The sequence below is a fragment of the Urocampus carinirostris genome, chromosome 7 (genome assembly GCF_059441175.1).
Source record: "Urocampus carinirostris isolate Australia breed hairy pipefish chromosome 7, RoL_Ucar_1.0, whole genome shotgun sequence".
Taxonomy (NCBI): Eukaryota; Metazoa; Chordata; class Actinopteri; order Syngnathiformes; family Syngnathidae; genus Urocampus; species Urocampus carinirostris.
Genome location: NC_142355.1, coordinates 170,978 through 192,090, shown reverse-complemented (window position 1 = coordinate 192,090; position 21,113 = coordinate 170,978). Strand labels below are relative to the sequence as shown.

Sequence of the window (21,113 nt, the reverse complement as noted above, 5' to 3'; positions counted from 1 at the left end):
ACGTTTCTTTGTTTGGCCCTTCATTACAAGGAGTCTGAAAAGGCTGCACAGACCACAGACTTTTGCAAACTACAGACTATTATGACAGCATCCCCTGATCTGCAACCTACACGAGGGCAAGGAAAAACTCAAAAACCTCAACATGAGAAGAAATAAGGAACATGAGGCTATCCCTCTTCCAAGATGACCAAGCAATGGATGCTGGAATAACAAATAATACGCAGATATTCTCAACATAAAATATGAATTGCAGTGTGTGTTAAGCCTAGATTTTGTTTTTGGTTTGCCTTATTTATTCTCTATCTCTATTTCTATTGCACATTTTGCGCTCTTCAAAATTGTTACTGACATTAAAGACATAAAAGGTACAGGCATTATCATTCACAATGTCTGTACCATTGACAGATTATTTCATGGAAAAAAGTTTAAAAAAAACCCAACAACCATTTAATACTGAATGAATACAAACATTATTTGAAATTGGCCAAATGATCTCCGTATCACACATTTTTGCACCTTGAGAGTTTCCTTTTAAAAGATGTATTTTACTATTATTGTGTGTATGTAAATCACATTTTATTTGGTATTTTCTTCACTTTATTGAGTTATTTAATTTAACTTTTTTTTGTGTGCCGGTTTATTCATTCATTCATTCCGGGATTTCGGGTGGGGTTATTGTTTTACATTGTTTTTAGACAGCACTTTGAGTTGCATTTTATTGTCTGAAATGTGCGACTCAAATACATTTTTTAATTTGATAGCGTGCAATTGATATAGTTTAAGCTGAAATTTGTTATTTTTATGTTTGTTGTTACGGTTGGTGATAGGAATGAGTGGAGAGGTGTCGTAAAGGGATGCTTAGACGCGTTCTAAGGGATAGGCGGGGCACCCGTATGACGCGGCAGGGGTAAACCAGTGAAAGCCGTCGGGCCTTTTTTGTTTTCGTGTATGTGTTTGTCTTGCTGTCGGTCACCCCTCTCCAGGGATATGACCAAGGTCGATCGATAAGATAGATGTGACAGTTGAAGTTTGAGTTCTAAATGACTTCAAGCTAGTACACCTTTTTATTTTTTTGTAAAGGGGAAAAGGGAAACAATAAAAAAGAAGAGATCAGAGAAAGGAGAAAACAAAAGTGATGGAAAAGAAAAAAAGAGAGAAAAAAGAATACGCTTCCATTGTCACTTGTAATCCAGTAGGGCGGCCACTCCAAAGGTCACGTAAGCCCGGGAGCCGATATCGCTTACCGGTGGTCAAATGTTGACAAATAAAAGAGGCTTAACCCAACTGGTAAAATTGGATCGACAAGACGCTGAGGTTTCGCCCAAAAGAAGTCTTCATTTGGTTGAAAAAAATTCTTGTCCAACTTTTTGGGTGTCTTTTCAATTTGGAGTCAATTCCCTCCTTAAAAAAAATTTAGAAGTCTATTTTTGGACTACATTCGGACCGCAAAAATACACGGAAGGATTTGTATTGATTTTCTCCAATTGTTGCTTGTAATCCAAAATGGCGGCCCCTCAAAAAGTGGCGTGGCCCTTTGAAGCATCGATACAACTCAAATAAATGACCACCATCTCTTGATACCCAGCATGGATAGGACTTTTATTTCATCCGTTCAGTTCAATTATTCAAATACAATATCCAGACTAGCAAATTAGAAATCAGTTGTACATATATTTAGAATAAAATGTTTTCCTAACCATTCAAGTATAAAAACTATTCCTTCTTCAAACATATAGCATCTTGGCAGAGGTGGGTAAAGAAGCCTACATTTGGACTTATAAGTACTGTTAAATTCAGAATAATAAGACTTTAGTAGACGTAGAAAGTAGTCAGGGCAGCACGGCGGGGCAGTGGTTAGCGCTTGTGCGGCACAGTTCATGTCATGGGAACCTGTCGTGGGTTCAAATCCAGCTCCAGACTTTCTGTGCGGAGTTTGTATGTTCTCCCCGTGCTTGCGTGGGTTTCCTCCGGGCACTCCGGTTTCCTCCCACATTCCAAAAACATGCATTTCAGGTGAATTGGCCGGTCCAAATTGTCCCTAGGTGTGAATGAGCGAATGAGTTGTCTGTCCCCGTGTGCCCTGCGATTGGCTGGCAACCAGTTCAGGGTGTCCCCTGCCCACTGCCCAAAGATGGCTGGGATGGGCTCCAGCCCCCCCGCGACCCTAATGAGGATAAGCGGTACGGCTAATGAGATGAGAAAGTAGTCATCCTAATAATGACTTAAGTCAAAAAGTACTTGGTGAAAAAATGACTTAAGTACTGAGTAACTGTAGCAAAGTCTTACTTGTTTAAAAAAAAAAAAACATTCGATCAAAAATAAATTAGAAATCTGTGTACTCAGTTTCTTTGGGTGAACCCTCGGTGGATTAAGAAAATCCATATACAGTGGTACCTCTACCTCCGAATGTGTCTTCATACGAAAACTGACCTCAACGGGAAAATATTGCCTTTAGTTACAAAGGCGTTCCCGGATACAGAGTCAAAAATACAGTACGGCGCTTCCTGAACGGAAACAGATTTGGCCATCTGCCTGGCAAACCGGTGCACTTTTAGCAAGCTCTACGTGTCACTGTCATAGTTCAGAGTTTAGAGACAAGGAGAAGGAAAGGGTACGGCAAGGTGGTGGTGGTGGTGGTGGGGGGGGACGCAGCAGTCATTCAATCGGCCCAAATCCAAAACATTTTAGCAAAATTCGATGGCGTATCGGAATTTGTGGTTCATTTTGATGTCCGTCTCAAACATTTGCGACGGATTGTCAAATGCTGGCAAAAGCAAACGTCATTGGTTCCGTTTTTCAAGAAACGCCAGGCAGAATATTCCCTATGTTTCTTGTCTTTTTATACATCATGTTCTTCTAGTTTTAGGTTTATTGTGCAGAATCCAATTTTAACATGCATTTGTTTCACGTTTCAAAAAATATCATACTGTACTTCTGCGGGGCTTGGAACGGATTAGCGCATTGACATTCAAAATGCTTCTCCGCTTACCAAGTTCAGGTTACAAAGCTGCTCCCGGAACAAAAAAAAATCTGAAGTAGATGTACCACTGTATGTGTATATTTGAAGCTACCGCTATATGTACTGCGCATACAGTACGGTAAAACAAAAAAACTTCCTAACCTTGCTCACAAGTGCCCCTGGTGGCGGATTGGGTCACTGGTCAAATGTAAATATCAAAGAAAGATCTGACAAAATAGCAGACTTACGTGTAGGGGATTTAAAAAAACGGGTTCTTCGTAGCTTAACGCTTCACAAATCTACTCGAGTCAAAATAAAAGCTATAGCGATTTGAAAATATCCCCCAAAATAAAACGCATCTCGGTACCGTTTATCATCTCTCGACTCGTCAGCTCTAGCGAGACTACGACAAAAGCGTCATGTTGCTCAACTCCAGGTAGAACGGTTTCAGTGAATGAAGTAGAAAGTTTTATTGTTGGCACGGAGGCGGCGAGTTCTTGTTTGCAGCCAGAAAAGACTGGAGGTCCGCCGGCGATACCGGGGTCAGGTAGAAAAACGCATCAGGAAGGATTCCACCGTTGCGGTCAGGATTCCGTTTTTCTCAAATTCCGTGCTCGTCGGCGAATCTGGAAAAGAAGTGACATTTTTGGAAAGGCGCACATTTGGAATAGAAAATAATCCGGTTTGTACAGTAGACGCCCCGGGGTACAACGAGATTTGCTTCTGAAGTGGGGATCGCAAAGTGAAATTGCCGTATAGCAAGGGATAGCCATCCGTAGTCGTTACCTCCAAACTTTTGGTACCCCGGATAAAAACAATATACTGTATGCACTAACTATGTATAATATGATTAAGCAGCATTTGAAGTAACTACACATCTAAAGTCGAGGTCGACCGACGATCAGGCGGGTCAATTTGGGAATTTGACGGGTATCGGCATTTTTATCCGTTTGACGGGACGATTCAATATTTCCACAACCGGGTTATTTAGGCTCAGACGCAGTGTGCCTCGCACTCTTCCTGTCCGCGCTTTCCGATGAGATAAGTGACCGGGGGCGGCGCAAGTGAAGCAGCGAGATTGTTGTTAGAGCGGCAGCTCCGCTCACTCTTGAATCCCGACGTGCCTGTGAATCGAGACCGCCGATACTATTGAGATATTAAAATGTCAGCGGTAAAGAAAACGTGAAAAGTGTGGTTAACTGGTTTTAGGGAAGCCCGTTCGGGTGGAGACTGATATATTAGCTCTTATCATAACATTAGTCTGTCAATCAAGCGTGGGTGTTTGTGAGCGAGAGCATAAAAAGCTCACTCAAGTGGAAGGCGGAGTGATGAGCTCTTACCATAACATTCATTGATCATAACGGCATTTTTGTGATGCAGTGACGCGAACCAATATCAGACTAGCGTGTTATATGACAACCACCAATAGCACACGGGCAACTTAGAGAGGTAACTTGTCATAAGTAATAACAACCGCAACGTTTATTAATTGTTGATGTCATACAATTTAAAAATAACATATATATTATATGTATATAAAATTAAATGAATACTACTACCGATATTATTTTTTCAAAATATCGTCCGGATGGATGGTATTTTAGCTGTCGTGGGGAATTTGTTACGGTTCTGAGTGCAATATCCCGATTGTGTGGTTTTTAATCTTCGATATTAAAGGTGACGCTTCCTATTTTTCCATGAATTAGTCTTGACAGTATATTGCACAGTCGACTATCATTTCTGAAAAAAGCCGAAAAAGATCTCATTTGACAAAGCGGCCTTCTCCCGGGGTTCCCCTGTCACCCAAAAACCAAGCGCTAGGGTATCTCACCGGTCACAAAGACGGGAAATCGCGATGCAATGTTTTGGACCTGCAAGTTGACGAGACAAGCCAAATAGTCGGGACGCTCCCTGGACTTGGCATCGCATTGGTGGTACGGCAAAACGGCGGATAGTCCGCTCTCCTGCGACCGGCTCAAGAAGTGCTTCTTCTCTTCCGCTTGGGCGCTAAACCTAAAGTCGGGAGAAAAGTTAGAACTTTCCACGGGTAGCGTTTGTACTCGAAACTGGGGCGAGGAACCGAGGAACCGACCCACCTCGCGTTCTCTTTCACCTGCCGGCTGTCTCGGTAGTGTAACAACCACTTCCACTTTCCGGTTTCGTTGAGCTCTCGGAGGACTTCCGAAAATCTTCTCATTTTCTCTTCGAGGTCAACCGACGGTCCGATGGGAAAAAAAGAAACATTTGCGAGAAAAAGAATGACAAGCTATTCTGTTTTTCTGCAAAAATCACCCTAAAATGTGATCTCATCCTTATCAAAATCCAACAAGTGAAAAAGACAGCGTTTGCTTGAACTAAAACCCGCCAAACATGGACAGCTTTCCAGATTTCAATAAACGGTATAAGTAACAGTAGCATCTGGCAAAGGAGACTCAAAGAAATATTGAAAACACCCAAATATCAACAGGTTTCCAAATTTCAAAAGGGATAACACGCAAACAATGGCAGAAAGGGGAGGAATAAGCCACAGAACCTTCTGCCCTAAGAAATCTCTCAAACATTTCCTAGTTTTCCATATTTGAACGAGGATAGCACGAATGTCAGAAAAGGGGGGAAGAAGTAACAGAACCCTCTCCCAAAGCGCTCTTCCCAAACTCGCATCCGGGTGAAGTGATTGCGAGCAAAAGGGTGTCACAAAATATTGAATGTGACACTCGGGTTCCTCTTTTCTCCCCTTTCTGCCATTGTTCCAGTGTTATATCGAATCAAATCTACCCGTAAATGTTGGGCTGGTTTTAGCTACAGGATACAGTTTTGAGATGGGACAGTCCAGTGACTTCTGCCTCCCTCTTCCTCCGCTGTCTGAATGTTATTTTCATGAAAAGATGGAAACCCTTAAACGTTTTAAATAAAGCAGACGGACCTTCATCCGTGATGGGATTTTGTCAAAGATCGGATCGCATTTTGTGTTGAAGATCGCAAAAGGTTCACGAAGACGAGACTAAAGTCCTACCCATGCTGAGGGATTCCAGCGAAGTCCTATCAAACATAATAAAGCCGCCGCTGAGGAAGAGCTCTTGATGGGTGAGATTCACGAGATCGTGAGGCTCGTCGATGCCGGCGAACAGGACGTCCGCTGACTTTTTCAGCTTGAGTAAATGCGGGACCTGAGACGGAGCGAAATTCAGTCGTTCAAAAAAAAAAGAAAAGAAAAAAGACTTCCGAAACGGAGGTTGCGTCACTTACTGTAAAGTGGGCTTACACTAGTTCCACAAAAAGTGTGTTCGCTAAACCAAACTGTATCACGTTTTCGGTTTCAAATATTGCTACCGTTTCTTTCTTTCTCTGTCTTTGTTCTGCCTAAATAAATGGAGTTTGGAGGGGGAGGGGCCCCCCAGAGTTGGGAGCGCGACCAAGGAGATGGACGCGAGTCCTCCTCTTCTGGCCCCTCCCCCTCGCCAACCGGCAGTTGTAAAAAAAGTCAAATTCTTGGTGTATCTTTTTTAGCGATCAGCCAACTTTAAAATAGCTCTCCCACATGTAAGAGATCGATTCAGATCCCACACTTACCTCAGAAAGGTGCGTCGATATGTCTTCATTCCTGACAATGACGAGTAAAGGTGAAGCGTCTTCGCTGAGGAAGAAATGACTCGGCTCTACTGCCGTATGACCTGCAGCTTCTAAACACGTCTAAGAAAAGTTAAAAGAAAGTCGTGTCAGGGACTACTTTTACATGTCTGCATCTAAAAGGTACCCAGTGTTTTCATACGCTTTCACTCCTGAGATATGTATATATATATATATATATATATATATATACATTTTTTTACCTTTGTTTCAGCAAAGAAGACATCCGACGAGGTTGCCAAAATGTAGAATCTGTATCGAGTTTTCCAAGATTTCATACTGGAAGTCGGTACAGGGGAGCGTTCCTCATCTAGCTTGTTTTTCAACGGCATTATAACGACTAAGCCATCCAGAGGATGAGCCGGTCGGCTCTGTGAGCTACTTTCTGACTTGGGTGGCTGGATCTTCTTCTTAGAGTTGTTTGGACTTAAGGCTTGACCAAGAGTCTTCAGTATGTCGTTTGTCTCGATTGGGTTCGACTTTGTGTCGGACGCATTTGAGGAGACATCGTTTAGCCTGTCTGACTGACAGATTCTCCTCAGTTTGTGATCCGTTGATATGGGAGAGGAGCCGTCACTCAAAAGGTCTTCTGAAACACCAGGCTGGCATTGTTCATCCCCCTGGAATAGGGATCCATGGTCTAGGATCGTTTCTGGAGAACTTCTTCCTGTAAGGACAGCGGCTACTGTCTGGTTCTTAACAGCTACTTCAACTGGGATCCGGGGACCTTTGGGATACGAATTCTTCCCTGAAAAGCCACCGAAAGAAAACACTTTCTTCTTATTTTGCCCTCCCTCAAATAATTTTGCTTCAGATTCCAAAATGTTGAAGGTTTCCCGCAGAGTTTGGTCGGAAAGCTTTTTATCTCCAACTTGTATGAAGTCCTCGACATCAGGTAGCCTGGTTTCATCAACATCATTTTTACCAGTCTCCATTTTTTCCATTCCAACTGTTGGACCTCCAACGTTTGTTGGGATAATGTTCTCACCAGTTAAGTCTCTCAATAAAGAAGGCATCTCCTCACAGTGGATGTCTTCCGCTTTCTCTTGTCCTACTGTAGTTATTTTTACATTATTAGCGGTTTCACACTGAACTATATGATTTGGAGCTACGAGTGAAGACTTTTCAAAAGCCTCCTTTCCTTCAACATCATCTCGCCGACCGGTTTTGTCAGAATTCCCCACTGATACTCCACACATAGACAGTTTTAGGGTCCTTTTGGGTGAAGCAGATTGTGTATGGTTCTGAACCTCTTCAATCAAACTCTGGGTTTCTCTGGGCTTACCACTTTTCCCCGAAACCCCCCAGGATGAATGTATTATCTCAAACTGCCCATCCTGGACTTCGTCCTTCGACTCCTCAACAAACTCCGATTTTTTCCCGAAATGATTTGGAGTTTCCGATCGTTCTCGACACTTTAATGTCGCGTTCTCATCTGCGCCACAAACTACAGTCAAAGAAGACTTATCATTTTCTTGGTTTGCTCTGTTTTTACCAACACTACAAGACATTTGCGAATTCCATGTCGGTGGAGAGATATTTGCAGATGTTGAAGCTTTATCAGTAACAACGTTATTTGACCCATCATACAAAGTGCTCCCCAAAGAGGTTCCTTCCCTCATTGAGTTATTTTCACAACTGACGTTTACATTTTGACCTATTTTTGCCTCTTTGGAGCCAATGACTATAGCTAATGGCTGATTGCACGAATCCCTGCTTACTTCTGCAGGTTTCTCTACTCCTTGTGCGACACAATCGCAACGAACATTTGTAACTCGATGGTCTTCGGGCCGGTCCGCTCCAGGTATCTTCTCTGTCAGCTGAGAAGACCTTTCAATAGCTAATTGAGGTTGGTTTTCTGTGAAAGATGAAGCGCTTCCGTGTTTTAGCAACCCGTTTAGCTCCACGGTGTTTGCATATTTAGGAATAGCTTTGCAATACAGTTCATCTGTGTTGGAATTATGTGACAGATGGTCCAATCCAACAATTGCACCTTGATGTTCAATGTCAGCCGGGACAACTGGCATCCCTTCTTCTATATGAATAACATTGTCCGCAGAGAAATGAGATGCTTGGTTCGTCTGGAAGAAAAGGAAACATCGAATCAAACGGTTGTTTTTTACCCCCTATTTGAGGGAACAGTGTGTCAACGGAGCATCATATCGTAATTTCCTTTGATTTCAAGTACTAGTGGATATTCCTTACCAAACTATAAATAAAGGTCTTATAATGGGTCAAGCTTACTTTTCATTAGTGGTAGTCATCACTGACTCACATCGTTTAGACTATTTGCCAAACTTTGCTTTGCTCCCCTTAGATTTTGCTAGTTTATCCTGCTAGCCTCTCATTAGCCACGACCGTACGCCTAAGTCTTGGCTACTTGCTCAGTCACGGTAAATAATAAACAGACAGTCATCTGTGGTCCTCGTGCTTCAAAATGCATACGTTCGTTTACCACAAGACAGAACTCCTTTTTACACACTGAACTATTAAAATCAAATCTGAACCAACCTGGAATGTTAGCACGTCTTTTAATTTAGTGCGTGAACTAAATGAATCAGACATTCTACTGGTGTCGCCCTGTGGATCCAGTGGGCAGACCTTTAGTCTATTCGAGTTCCCAGGAGATACATCCACAACGTCAAATCCTTCTTCCAAAGTGAAGGTCGTACGAAGGTCTGAATTCCTAGAAGCAGAAAGTTCCGAAGTATCTTCCACACCAGGCGGGGGAGCAAAGGGATCCGACTTAAGCTCAGGAGCCGGCTGGGTTTTCATGGCTGCTTCTTCACACCGATGCGGGTGTATGTTGCGGTCTGGGCCCAAGTCGATAAACCTTGGCGTCGAGCGGCTGTAGAAGAAACCGATCCGCGCGTGGACAACGAGCTGCATTTCCTCACTCGTGTCGCCGAGAGAAAAATCCCACGGGCTGTAAAAGAGACGTGCGATGAAATAAACCGGTTGAAAGAAGTTTGATCTATTTTTTCAGCTCCGCGCATACCCGTGCAAAGCCCGGATGACCGTCCTGTCTTTCGGATCGCCGGAAAACCTGCCGTCTCCGCCAAAGTCGTACTTCTCCTTCCAATGCCGCGTAACCAGAATGGATTTATCTTTATCGTTGACAACGGTGCGGCCGAGTTGGAACATATCCGGCCATTTATTTGACTGCTCGGAAGGAAGGCCCGTCTGGTTTTCATTTAGGACTCCAGAACTTTCAGAGGTCCGGAATGTTTTCAAACCGTTCTTTGCCCTTTGCTTATAAAGCAATCCGGTGGAGCCACATAAAGGGGAGACTTGGAAGGGTATGCCCAGGAAATCAAAGGACATTGAGGTAGATTGGGGTAACGCATAACAATGTTCTTTACTAATCAAAGAAACCAACTCGTGGCCTTCCACCAGAGGGCTCGATGAAGGTTTGGCTATAGGTCCACTTTGAAGAGTTTCAAGAGGCAAAACCGGACTGGTACCGATGACATGTTGTAAATTGTCATTCGTTTTCTGTCTGTCAACGTCTTGGTCTGACTCACTAGTGGCCCCTAGCGCCAGATCAGCAAGTAAATTCAAGCCATCCGCGGATGGGTTTGAGGTCAATGTGTTCTTCCTGAGAGAAGAATCTTCTTCGCCACAAGAGGGGTGTTGAAAGTGCATCCACCCTGTCAAGACACAACAAAAAGTGAAATCCAACGGCCGATAATGTGAGGGCCGATTACGGGAGCACTTACACGTCTTTTTGAAGTGTTCGCGATGGATGTCCCGATGCTTCCTGAATGTTTTCATCCGATTCCACTTCGGATAGATGGAGGGTGGCCTGGAGAGGATTTCAGGCTTTTCTGATACAGTTTTTCTTTCACAGTCGTCGTTTTCTTTTGGATCGAACTCAAAAAGCAGTCCTACGCTTTTGATGGGCGTGGTCGTCAAGTCTTCAAGTTGTACTACAGCGCTGCTCGTGGTGTTATCTGTACCGACTCGAAGTTTCTTTAAAGAAGGCTCTACTTCTTCAGGCTGGTCATTGAAATCCAGCTGACGTTTTATCATCTTTTGCTTTGAGATGAGGCACTTTGAATGGTCTTTGATAGCACGGTGATCAAGACAAGTGGGACAGTTGTGTTCATTAGCATTCCCAGGTGGAACCAGAGCTTCACCATCCTCAGAGTTTTCAATTGTGTTTCGGTCTGGACCGGAAGTTGGCCATCCGTTTTTCGTCCCACAGTTTACCGGTCCTAATGTCAGGCTGGGCCGCTTCACCACTTTAGCTATGTTAGGAGTTTTTATAGGGTTTAAGAACATATTCGTGGTCTCGTACTTTGAGCCGTGAGGAACTAAAACTCGTCCGCATTCGCTTAAGACCGGTTTTAAGTTCCAACGCTCGGATTTCTCTCTCAGGGGAGCTTCACGATCAGTTGTACTTGGCGTTTTCTGGTTTTCTCGGTTTGCCTTCTTCGCTTTTACGGATTTGACAGGAAAAGTTGGAACTTTGTGGTCTTTCATGACCCACCTTTTGAACTTCTCCCAATCGGTTTTTGAATCATCTTGGTTTTGCCCAGCATGCCTACTGAGCAAATTATCTGGTGGAGGTTTGAGTTTTTTTAATGTAAGAGTCTGAAAAGACGATTCAATTGTCCTCTTTCTAGTTTTCGAATGTTTCCAGAGCAGTTTTCTTCGTTGCTTCTTTTTCAACGAAGCAATCTTTTTGGAATTCCGCCTGCATTTAACAGACAAAGGCCTCTCTGTAGGGACAAGACCGAGTGATGTTTTCTCAGCTACTTTTTGCTCAGAGGTGAAGCTCACAATGAGCTCTGCAGGGACAGTTTTAACTTCTGAATATTTTGTTGCAGTCGCTGCTCCACCTTTTGTTTCGTCAGTAGTCGGGTCTGGCTTTGCAGGACTGACTGGACTTGTCTCCATTATACTTTGCTCAGAGGTATAGCTCACAACCAGTTCTTCTGGGAGGTCGGGAGCCTCTAGCCTTTCTATCCCCGGATCGTAAATGTCATCGAGCGCACGCAAACTATTTGGCGCTTCGGATTTTGCTCTTCCAAAGATTGTCTCCCGCCTTAAAGCAGTCTTTTCATTTATGACGTTACATTTTGATCTTTTATGCTGGTAACTGGCTAACGCTACCTTAGAAGACAGCAAGTCGTCGGGGTCATCGATAGCAGACGATAAAGTTTGTTCCGATCCGGGAGTCGCACTGTTTTTCATATGACACTGTCCTTTCTTTGTTTGTTTTTCTTTGCGTTCTGCTGAACGCAGAAGTGGCAGGATTCGGTGAAGTTCGCATGAAATGAAGCTATACGGTTTGGGCTCTGTCGTAGAATAAAAAAAGAAAAATGAGCTTCAACTGCAAGATGACAACGGGTACATTTACATGCAGGCGAAAATCCGATTCCGCGTGAAATATCGCCCCTATTCTGAAAGCCGTGTAAATACGAACAGAAATCCAATTAAAATATTTGTCCAACTGCGAGTTTTCCGATTGCACCGCTTGTTTTGATTCGCCCCTTTTCCAATGACACGTGCATTCATACACAGTCAAGTCATTCGATTGCACATTTTCCTTCACCTGCGATATTTTGATGCCCCAAAGCACTGTGGGACTTGTAGTAGAGAGACAAATGATAGATGCGAACTCTGAAGCCTAATGTGTACTCATCGATTTCTCCGGAACATTTACATTTTATTTTCTTCCCTCACGGCAAATTTTGCAGTCGACAAATAGTGGATCTATCCTTGTATAGACTAGCGCAGTAGTCTATTATTTTGGCTAGCCACCTACGAGCACGTCTTGTAAACACACAGGCAGGGTTGGCGGATAAAAGAAACTGAATATGAATACAATGACTAAATTTTGTGCAGGCTTGGGGAGGAACGGAACACATGGAACGGCAAAAATGATGTCGGCAAGCTGTTTGGATTTATTTTCATTTTGTTTCTGTCGCATTTGATGTTCGTTTTGCCGGAGATCAAAGAGTTTAAAGCCAGGAGAGAAAGCTTACCACGTGTTGTGAGTCATCATTTTATTCCTATTTAGTTTATTTTGTCTTTTATTAGCATATTTGGTATTGGAGTCATCCAAAAGTCATTGAAAGTAATCGGGTTAAAGTAACCCTACCCAACCCTGCACACAGGACATAGCAATGAAGCTCACTTTTGGTGCATGTTTAGAGTCATTCGTTTGTTCCTCGACATGTCAACGATTCATTCGGATTGCTCCAGAAATCCGATATTTCCTTCCCTATCGGATTCACGCCTGCACGTTAACGTTCTTATTGACGTTTATGATCGTCTTATGGATTTACTCACCCTTCATTGCCAATGCCCTAAAAAGAAATACAATCGATTAGAGATCTTCAAAAGCTCAAGTGATACCGCTCCAAACTGTGTTCGATCACCTCGGCTCCTTGTAAGAAAACGCTACGATAGCAAACGGGCAAGTCAGGCTGGGCGACGGCGTCGTTTGGTGACTTCTGCCCTCCAGCAGCTCGTATATGTAACGCTGTCAAAAAGAAGAGCGGTCAATGCGTGTCGGTTGTGGGGTCTCGAGTGCGATGTCATTACTTGGGTTCTCTCAAAGGCGACGGGAGCGCTCGTCCGAGTGCTCACCGAGGCCAGCTGCTCCGACACGTGGCAGTCAAAACCCGGCGTGGGTGCGGTCAAATCCCGGCTGCGGTTTTCACAAACTCTTTTGACTCTCCCCTAGAACATAGAAAAGGGCTCGCAAAATGAATTCTCACTTAGGCCATCTTTTTCTCGTACCGTCGTCAGTCTGATGATGGCGATGTATCCCGATTGTCCGTCGCGCCAGCGCTCTGGGGCCAGACAGTCGGAGAACATGGAGAGGTTAACGCCTGAAACGCAAAGGTGGAACACACACAAACCAGACATTTATGCAGTTGCTTCTGCAGTTCTTTTATATCAGTGTCTCTACATGTGGGGGGCCCACATCGGTAGGGTGTGGTTCAATGGCTGAAAATCCCCATGCTGCCATCCCTATCAGTCCGGATAAGCCTCCCTCTGGTGCCTTTCCTCACATGGTGTGTCTGTGCCTGCCATAATCCTATTTTATTTCCACTAACATGTATTTTAACCATTGTGTGGTTCTGTGTATGACGTGATTTGAGTTGTTGGGTGGGGATAAACGAGGGGATTTTATTGTCTTATTGTAAACTAAAGGTTTAATACAGCACTTTGAGTGGCAATTATTGGCCTGAAAAGTGCTTTACAAATAAATTTGATACGAATTTCATCAAATGTAAGACAAGTTTCTCATTTATTTTCCCCGAGAGGGCCACATCACTTTTCTGATAAGGGGTCGGGTCGATGTGTAACAGAAAAGTGTAACAATTGCAGGATTGTCTAAATGTAAACCGATATTGTTTTCCGGGAAGCCACGGTCAAATAACCCTTCGGGATTCTTCACAGAACCAAAGTCAGCAAATACATAATTATATTCTTTATGAAATAAATAACCAAATCAAACTATGTGGGGTTTTCACAGAAAAAACGGCTATAGAAATGAACTTTCTGTTGTGACATACACAGATTCAACCGAGTTGTCAGACTGCCAGTGGTATAGATGACATGCGAAAAGGCTTAGGATTTTATCCGTCACACTATTTTTAGTCACGGTACCAGAGATCAAGGTTAGTTTTGTTGTGCATTTCACATGTTACAATGACAATATTTTTTGTTCGATTCTTCTGTTATCAGCATTGTAAGTAGCACACCTATTGTCCTTGTTTAATGGAATAAGCGCACTGAAATTAACATTCATCTCTGGTGCCGTGACTAAAAACTGTGTGATAATGAGATAAAACGAGTTTGGACCCGGGTTCAAATCCTGTTGTAGTCAAAAACGGGCAGTCGGACTTTCTTTTTTAGGATTAAAAAAAAAAAGGCTAAATGCTTTCCGGAATTATATATCGGTCTCGGGAAGCAGGATTTATTGGTAAGAAAAAAGAATGATCGTGCTTTGTGCATACCTAGTAATGGTAAAATAGATAAGAACAATGACCACATGAAGCAACACAAGAAGGTGTTTACATGTGGTACAACAAAAAAAAGCATATGTAAACACATACACAAAGGCCCGAGAACCAGTTTGGTGACTTTCTAAACCTTTTTTTGGGGCAGACTGAAACATATTTCCCCAACTATCGAGTTTTTTGAAAATGCAAACTTGTGCAATGTTTATTGTGGCAGCCAAGCGTGACGCTTTGACCGGGCAACCGAGATCAAATTGCAGGACTTTGACTACTGTGCTAAGGCTGCGTGATCCGGTGTTTTGTTTAAAATTGTGTTCAATAAAAAATCTAACATTGGAAAGAAGACCTCCATATGATTTGCCAATTACAGACCGATTCAGAAATTCACATCATCGAAATGGGCTTTCCCCACCAAGGGAACGACTTAAATAAGGGTTTTACCGAACCAGAATTCCAAATCACATTGCACACAAAATGCAAGATTTTTCTTCAATAACTGTGCCTTTGAAAAGCTTCTGTGGAAACCGAAACTAAATTGCAACGACCACCCAGGAAGAACAAGATCGGGTGTCATAACAACTGTTTTGCATCGTAAGAAAATCCTTTATTTGGCGGTTGCCGTCTCTAAAATCAGATCATTGACTACGTTCGCATGCAGGCATTACTCGCATTGAAATCTTGAGAAAAAAAAATTCGAAATGAATCGTTACATGCCTGGAGACTCACCGATACCTCCCATAAATACATATTTTAGTCATCCGATTACAAGGGCTGAGCAGGCGCAACATTATCCAGAACTCATTTCCGCATTTAACTTTTGATATTAAACAAATGATGATTTATTTCATGTCACTCACCAAAATCTATGAAGTACCCTGCTGCCTTGGTGCGTTTTGCGTGCTGACAAGATGTTCTCATACGTGTCTGGCCAAAAGCATCGACTTACACTATATATAATTGGATACACCTGTAGCATCTTTGCAGGGGGGGAACAGAAAAGAAAATGAAATGATCTGCATTTCTATAGCGCTTTTCAAGTCAATGACTTCCCAAAGCGCTTTACAGTGATTTCAGATTCAGATCTACTTTATTGTCATTCTAGTACACGTGTATACAGAACGAAATGTCGATACATCTGACCCGCACAGTTTCCTTGAATGTACAGATATAAATAAAATGTTGTATTGAGTTGGAGTATTGAGTACTAATAATATACTAAATAATTATGGCTATGTATAGTATGTATAGTATAGTAATATAGTGTGCTTCACATTTCCCAATAGCGGCCTTGTATTGCAGCCATGTAAGACACTAACCTGCTTATTGGAGGTATTAGGGGTTCAGTGTCTTACCCAAGGACCCTTCGACATGTAACACGGACAAGCCGGGATTCGAACGGGGATCCCTTGTTCCCTACCTCCTGAGCTATTGCCGCCCCAAAATAGAAATGTACCAGAGAACCAAACACGTAAGACTTTTTTAGCAGACGTAGATTATTCATTTCTGTACTACAAGTCCCACAGTGCTTTGGGATATAAACATTTCCCAGATAAGGGAAACTGCATAATCGGATTACTCAAATGCGTGTACGTGCATGAGTGTTTAGAAAACGAAAGGCCAAACCTAACCGTGACAGTCGTAATACTCGCAGTCGGACGAAGACATTCATCGGATTTCTGGGATGCGAGTCGGTTCCGAATGAGAGTATCGCCTGCATTTAAATGTATCCGCGGACGCAAAAGCATAGATTTTGTCACGTTTTGTTATTTTACCCTTCGAGGGGTCTCCCAAACTGGAACAGGAGCTGGTCCCAGTGAGTACTCCGGTTTGCCCAAGAGCATTGGCCTGTAAAGACAGAAAAAAAACAACCCTAAATACAACAGTTAACGTGCGGGCAAAATAGTGAAGGGCAGTTTTTCCTACAGTATGGATGTCGTCCAACAACAAGAAACCGTAAGTTTCCTCCAAGTCGTCTTCCGAATATCCGGCTCGTTTTCGATTGGCTCTAAAGGCGGCATACTTAAACACACCAGATGAAGACGTTTACGAATTCCTTTTGAAATCCAAATGAAACACGTGTGAACGGTTTTCACCTTTTGTTGCAGGGCATCATTTCGAACCAAGGAAGGTGACTTGTAAGTGAAAGACAGCTTGGACTCTTCATACAAGTAGGCACTCTGGAGGGGGGCCAAGATTTTGTCTTTGAAAGCCTCCGAATATTCTGCCACCGGTGTCAAAACAGCTGACCGGGAAAAGGGGAAAGACGAGAAAGCTGATGAGGCGAAGAAATCGGGGCCCGGTGAGACGGACTGCGCGACAATTTCCCACCCGGCACAGAAAAAGATTGCCGTCCAAACCGCCTCGTTATTAGGGTGAAAGGACAATATGAAATGGCGTCTTTTAAAAGACACGATACTGTGTCAGTCAATATAAAAACAGTTCTAAATCTTAAAAGCCTTTTTTCTCATTGATGGAGTACAAACCCTAGCAAAATGTATGGGATCACCCGTCTTGGGCAAGCCCTCACTCAGACGTTTGATTCTGTAGAAAAAAACTAAGATGACAAAAAAGAAAAAAATCATAGGAAACACCAAAGGAAATGAAGAAAAAGCATTGCAATGGTCAGTAAATGTTACTTTTATAGAGCAAATGCAGGGGAATAAATATGGAATCACTCAATTCTGAGGAAAAAAATATGCAATCATGAAAAACAGACGATGAAATATATCACTAGTATTTAGTTGCACCACTTTTGGCTTTGATGACAGTCTGAGGCATGGACTCAGCAAGTGACAATCTGGTGCCAACTCTCTTTAATTGCAGGTCGGAGCTTTACTGTGGACAATTATTTTCAATTTCCAACACAGGTTTTCAATTGGGTTGAGATCTGGGCTGTTTGCAGGCCATGCCATTGACTGGATGCATCGTTCTCCGAGGAATGCTTTCAAAGTTTTTGCTTTGTGGCATTTTTTAATTGGAGGAATAAGAAAGCTGTCCAAAATGCCTTTGCCCGACACGCAGCCCCATATCCTTAAGGACTGTGGGAATTTGGAAGTTTTCCTCTCCGGAAATCTCACCGGAACGACACCAAACAAAAGTTCCAGCATCATCACCTTGTCCAATGCAGATTTGTGACTCATCACTGAAGATATCCTTCATCCAACCATCCACAGTCCACGATTGCCTCTCCTTAGCCCATTGCAGTCGTGTTCCTTTGTGTTTAAGCGTCAACAATGGTTTCCTTTTAGCCTTACTGTATAAAAATCCCATTTCTTTTAGGCAATTTTGCACAGTTCTCTCACATACACAGACTTTCTCCCATTTCTTCATCGTTTTCCTTGTTGTGCATTTACTGTTTTCAAGACCTATGGCCTTTAGTCGGTTGTCTTAACGCCTACATGTCTTCCTTGGCCTACCAGTACGCTTGACTTTAACAACCTTCACATACTTTTTGCACTTGGTCCAAATATTCGATACCGTTGACTGAACGACCCATATCTTTGACAACCATACGAGGTGGGTTACCTTCTTCAAGAACTTTGAGATTCCTGTATTTGGTCTCAAGAGATATCTCTCTTGTTGGAGCCATGATTCTTGCCAGACAAGGAGCTCTCCAAAGTGTGATAACTGCACTGTTTTTAACAGCTGCCTTATGAGAAGACTTAATCCAAGCCGCGTGCCCAATTAAGGAAAGGAAATTGACTGGGTATGTCCTTATTTTCTTCTCAAAATGCACCGATGACATTATTTTTCTTCAGAATTGAGTGATTCCATATTTGTTGTTGTAGCTCCATAAAAGTAACATTGACTGACCATTGCAATGTTTTTTTTCTTCATTTCTTTTAGTCTTTCTGAACGCCGATATGTTGCACTTTGGAATTACCTCATGATTTCTTAATGTTTGTAAAATAAAATGTCTTGAGTGAGGGCTTGTCCAAAACTGGTGATTCCATACTTTTTGCTATGGGTTGTATAAACAAGTTTCAAGAACTCCATTTGGATTCAACTTAAACCAACTTGGACAGGCTAAACATCGAGCAATAATCAAATACTTTTTTCGTACTACATTTGAACCACATTAGTTAACAACAGTGACTTTTTTGGACTCCCTTTGTACAGTTTAAAAACAACAGAGATTATACTTGAACTATTATGGTCCACATTGGACATCCTCAGAACGGGTCAAATTTAAGCCTCCATTATAGGACTAAAATTAGACAAGCTGAAAACAACAGAGACTGTTTAGAACTCAATTTGGACCAAAATTGGAGGAGTTAAAAACAACCGCTGCTATTTTACAACTCAGATTGGACCAAAATTGGACACATTAAAAAAGCAACACTATTTGTACTCAATTTGGAGAATATAAAGACAACAGTGACTAAATTTTGAGCAAAACTGAAACTGAAAAATGAACAACAACCTCTATATTTGGACTCTATTTCGACCAAATTGGAAACGTCAAAAACAGCAGCAACTCTATTTGGACTAAAATTGGGCTAAACTATGTGCCTTCAAAACAACAGCAACGATATTTGGAATAAATAAGGATGAGTAGAAAAAAAGAACGGCAACTATTTTGGGATAAAATTGGATGAGTTCAAAATGAAGGTGTCTAACCAAATAGATTTGTTATCATTAGCCGCCAAGAGTTACAAACAACGGCAACTATATTCTGACTACATTTGGACATCAGCGACTACATCTGGGTAAGATTGGACGGATAAATATTTGGTTTGCATTTATTAAAAAAAAAAAAAAAAAAAACTTTGCAGGAAAATGCCATAGAGACCCACTTTTTTTGGGTCATACTGTACTCAAATTTCGGACGAGCCGGTTTAAATCATCTAACAGGCGCATGTTTGATTTAGACCAAAAGAGAGAGTTGAAAACAAAATCAACAATGTAAAGAGTTAAAAAGAAAGGTGGTGTAAGTTTTGACGAATTGAAAACATCAGTGACTTGAAAGTTTCTGTAGCTTGTGAATCATCACATTTTAGGCGACACTGAAAACCCCAGTTAAGCAGGTTTCTGTGCGAGTGTGAATGGGTAAGTGTGAAGCACATTGTAAAGCGCTTTGGGAGCTCTTCATTGACTTGAAAGGCGCTATAGAAAAGCACACCCTTTAAACTTGTAACAACATGGAGCAGCATTTCGATTTGGGATTTGACATTGCTTGAATGAGACCATTTTGGGGCCAAACTGAAGGAGATTTAAAAGAAATATAACAATATTTGGGCAAAATTCGGACAACTTAAATAGTAACAATAATTTCAGGGCTCAATGTGGAACAAATTAAATGAATTGAAAACAACAAATTCATTTGAACTAAAGTTAAAAGAATATATTTGGACTAAAAAAAGTCCAGGGCGGAAACGCGATCAAATTGTAGATTGACGTTTTGGGCCGAATTGGAAGAGTTCAAAACAACTATTTTGGGGTTTAATTTGATGCAAAGTGGGCGATTAAAAAGATTATAATGGGACTAAATATGTTTGTCGTTGAGACTGCGCCATTTGAAACGTCGATAAAGCGAGTTTCAAAGCCACCGAACCAGATTTAACACGAATTTCAACACCCAAAAGAAGTCCGATACAGCTGGTGGCTAAATGTCACTCTTTTTATTTAATGCCGAGAAATATTGATGTATAACGTCTTTATCGGTATTAATCGTGTATCGGAGAGTTTGATATGAAGAAAGACGAAAGTGAAAGTTAAATGGACTCAACCGTTGACGCTTCCACTTTCCATTTCGGGAACTCGTCAAGTGTGACGCCGTCCTGTTGTCCTCGCTCCAAGATCAAGATTTCTCCTTTCGAACATGACGTTTGGTCAAAGCGAAGACATTTATTTTGGGCCTTTTGAAGGTCAAAAGAAGGGAAAGGAAAACGTAAACCAACATTTTGGGCCGATTTCCCAACCAGGAAGTGAAGATCCGGGCCACGTACACAGTCACTAAAAACCTCAGCACACACGAAAAAAAAACACAAATCATTCATTTAAGACGAGTTCCTCTCGAGCTTTGTCGAAAGAATTCAAATCAAAGTTAAAGGAGCGAAGTAAGAAAGAGACGAGAGCGAAGAAACGAAAGCAAGCGAGTTGACGGCGGCGGCGGCGTCCATTTTGAAAGTTCACGGAGCCAAACTTTGGCGAAAAGTTGCTCCGGGGTGCCTCAAAAAACAAGTCACCGAAAGAAAATACAAAAAAAGTCTTTAAGCAAAAGAAGTCGCATGTTGTTCACGTTGGACTCAGAAATTTGCAACTATTTATTTCACAAACTAACAAACATTTCTAAAGGGACAGTGTGTCGTATTTAGCGCCCCCGGTGGTGAAAAAAAATCATTTGAGGAAAAACAAAACGCAACTTTATTGTTTTAATGGATAAGTAAAAATAGAAATATGCATTCAAAAAGAAAACTCGGTGGTCTAAATATGAGTATTTATTTGACAAAAAAAGAAACTCACCCAGAGGGAGCTCACGTGATTGGACACCGTCTTGCTGCAAAGATTTTCTTTTCTTAAATTATTTCTTGTTTTTCACAAAA

The 21,113-nt window shown here is 42.1% G+C and overlaps 1 protein-coding gene across 2 annotated transcripts; it reads right to left on the bottom strand.

Annotated features, from left to right (window-relative positions):
• Positions 1-1,572: 1,572 nt before the first annotated feature.
• LOC148362021 (protein TASOR-like) lies at positions 1,573-20,680 on the bottom strand. 2 transcript variants are annotated; one of them, XM_088339426.1, is made up of 17 exons: positions 20,298-20,680; positions 16,662-16,810; positions 16,492-16,587; positions 16,341-16,413; positions 13,340-13,431; positions 13,142-13,279; positions 12,976-13,079; positions 12,887-12,903; positions 10,306-11,889; positions 9,585-10,236; positions 9,098-9,512; positions 6,790-8,667; positions 6,530-6,649; positions 5,973-6,126; positions 5,056-5,161; positions 4,791-4,972; positions 1,573-3,585 (listed from the first exon to the last, which is right to left on the bottom strand). In XM_088339426.1, the coding sequence occupies exons 1-17, from the start codon at positions 20,317-20,319 to the stop codon at positions 3,503-3,505; spliced, it is 5,865 nt and encodes a 1,954-aa protein (XP_088195552.1). In that variant the 5' UTR covers positions 20,320-20,680; the 3' UTR covers positions 1,573-3,502. The 2 variants fall into 2 exon arrangements, with proteins under 2 accessions (XP_088195552.1, XP_088195553.1); XM_088339427.1 differs by lacking the exons at positions 9,098-9,512; positions 9,585-10,236 and having other exon boundaries at positions 11,705-11,889; positions 20,298-20,674.
• Positions 20,681-21,113: the final 433 nt, after the last annotated feature.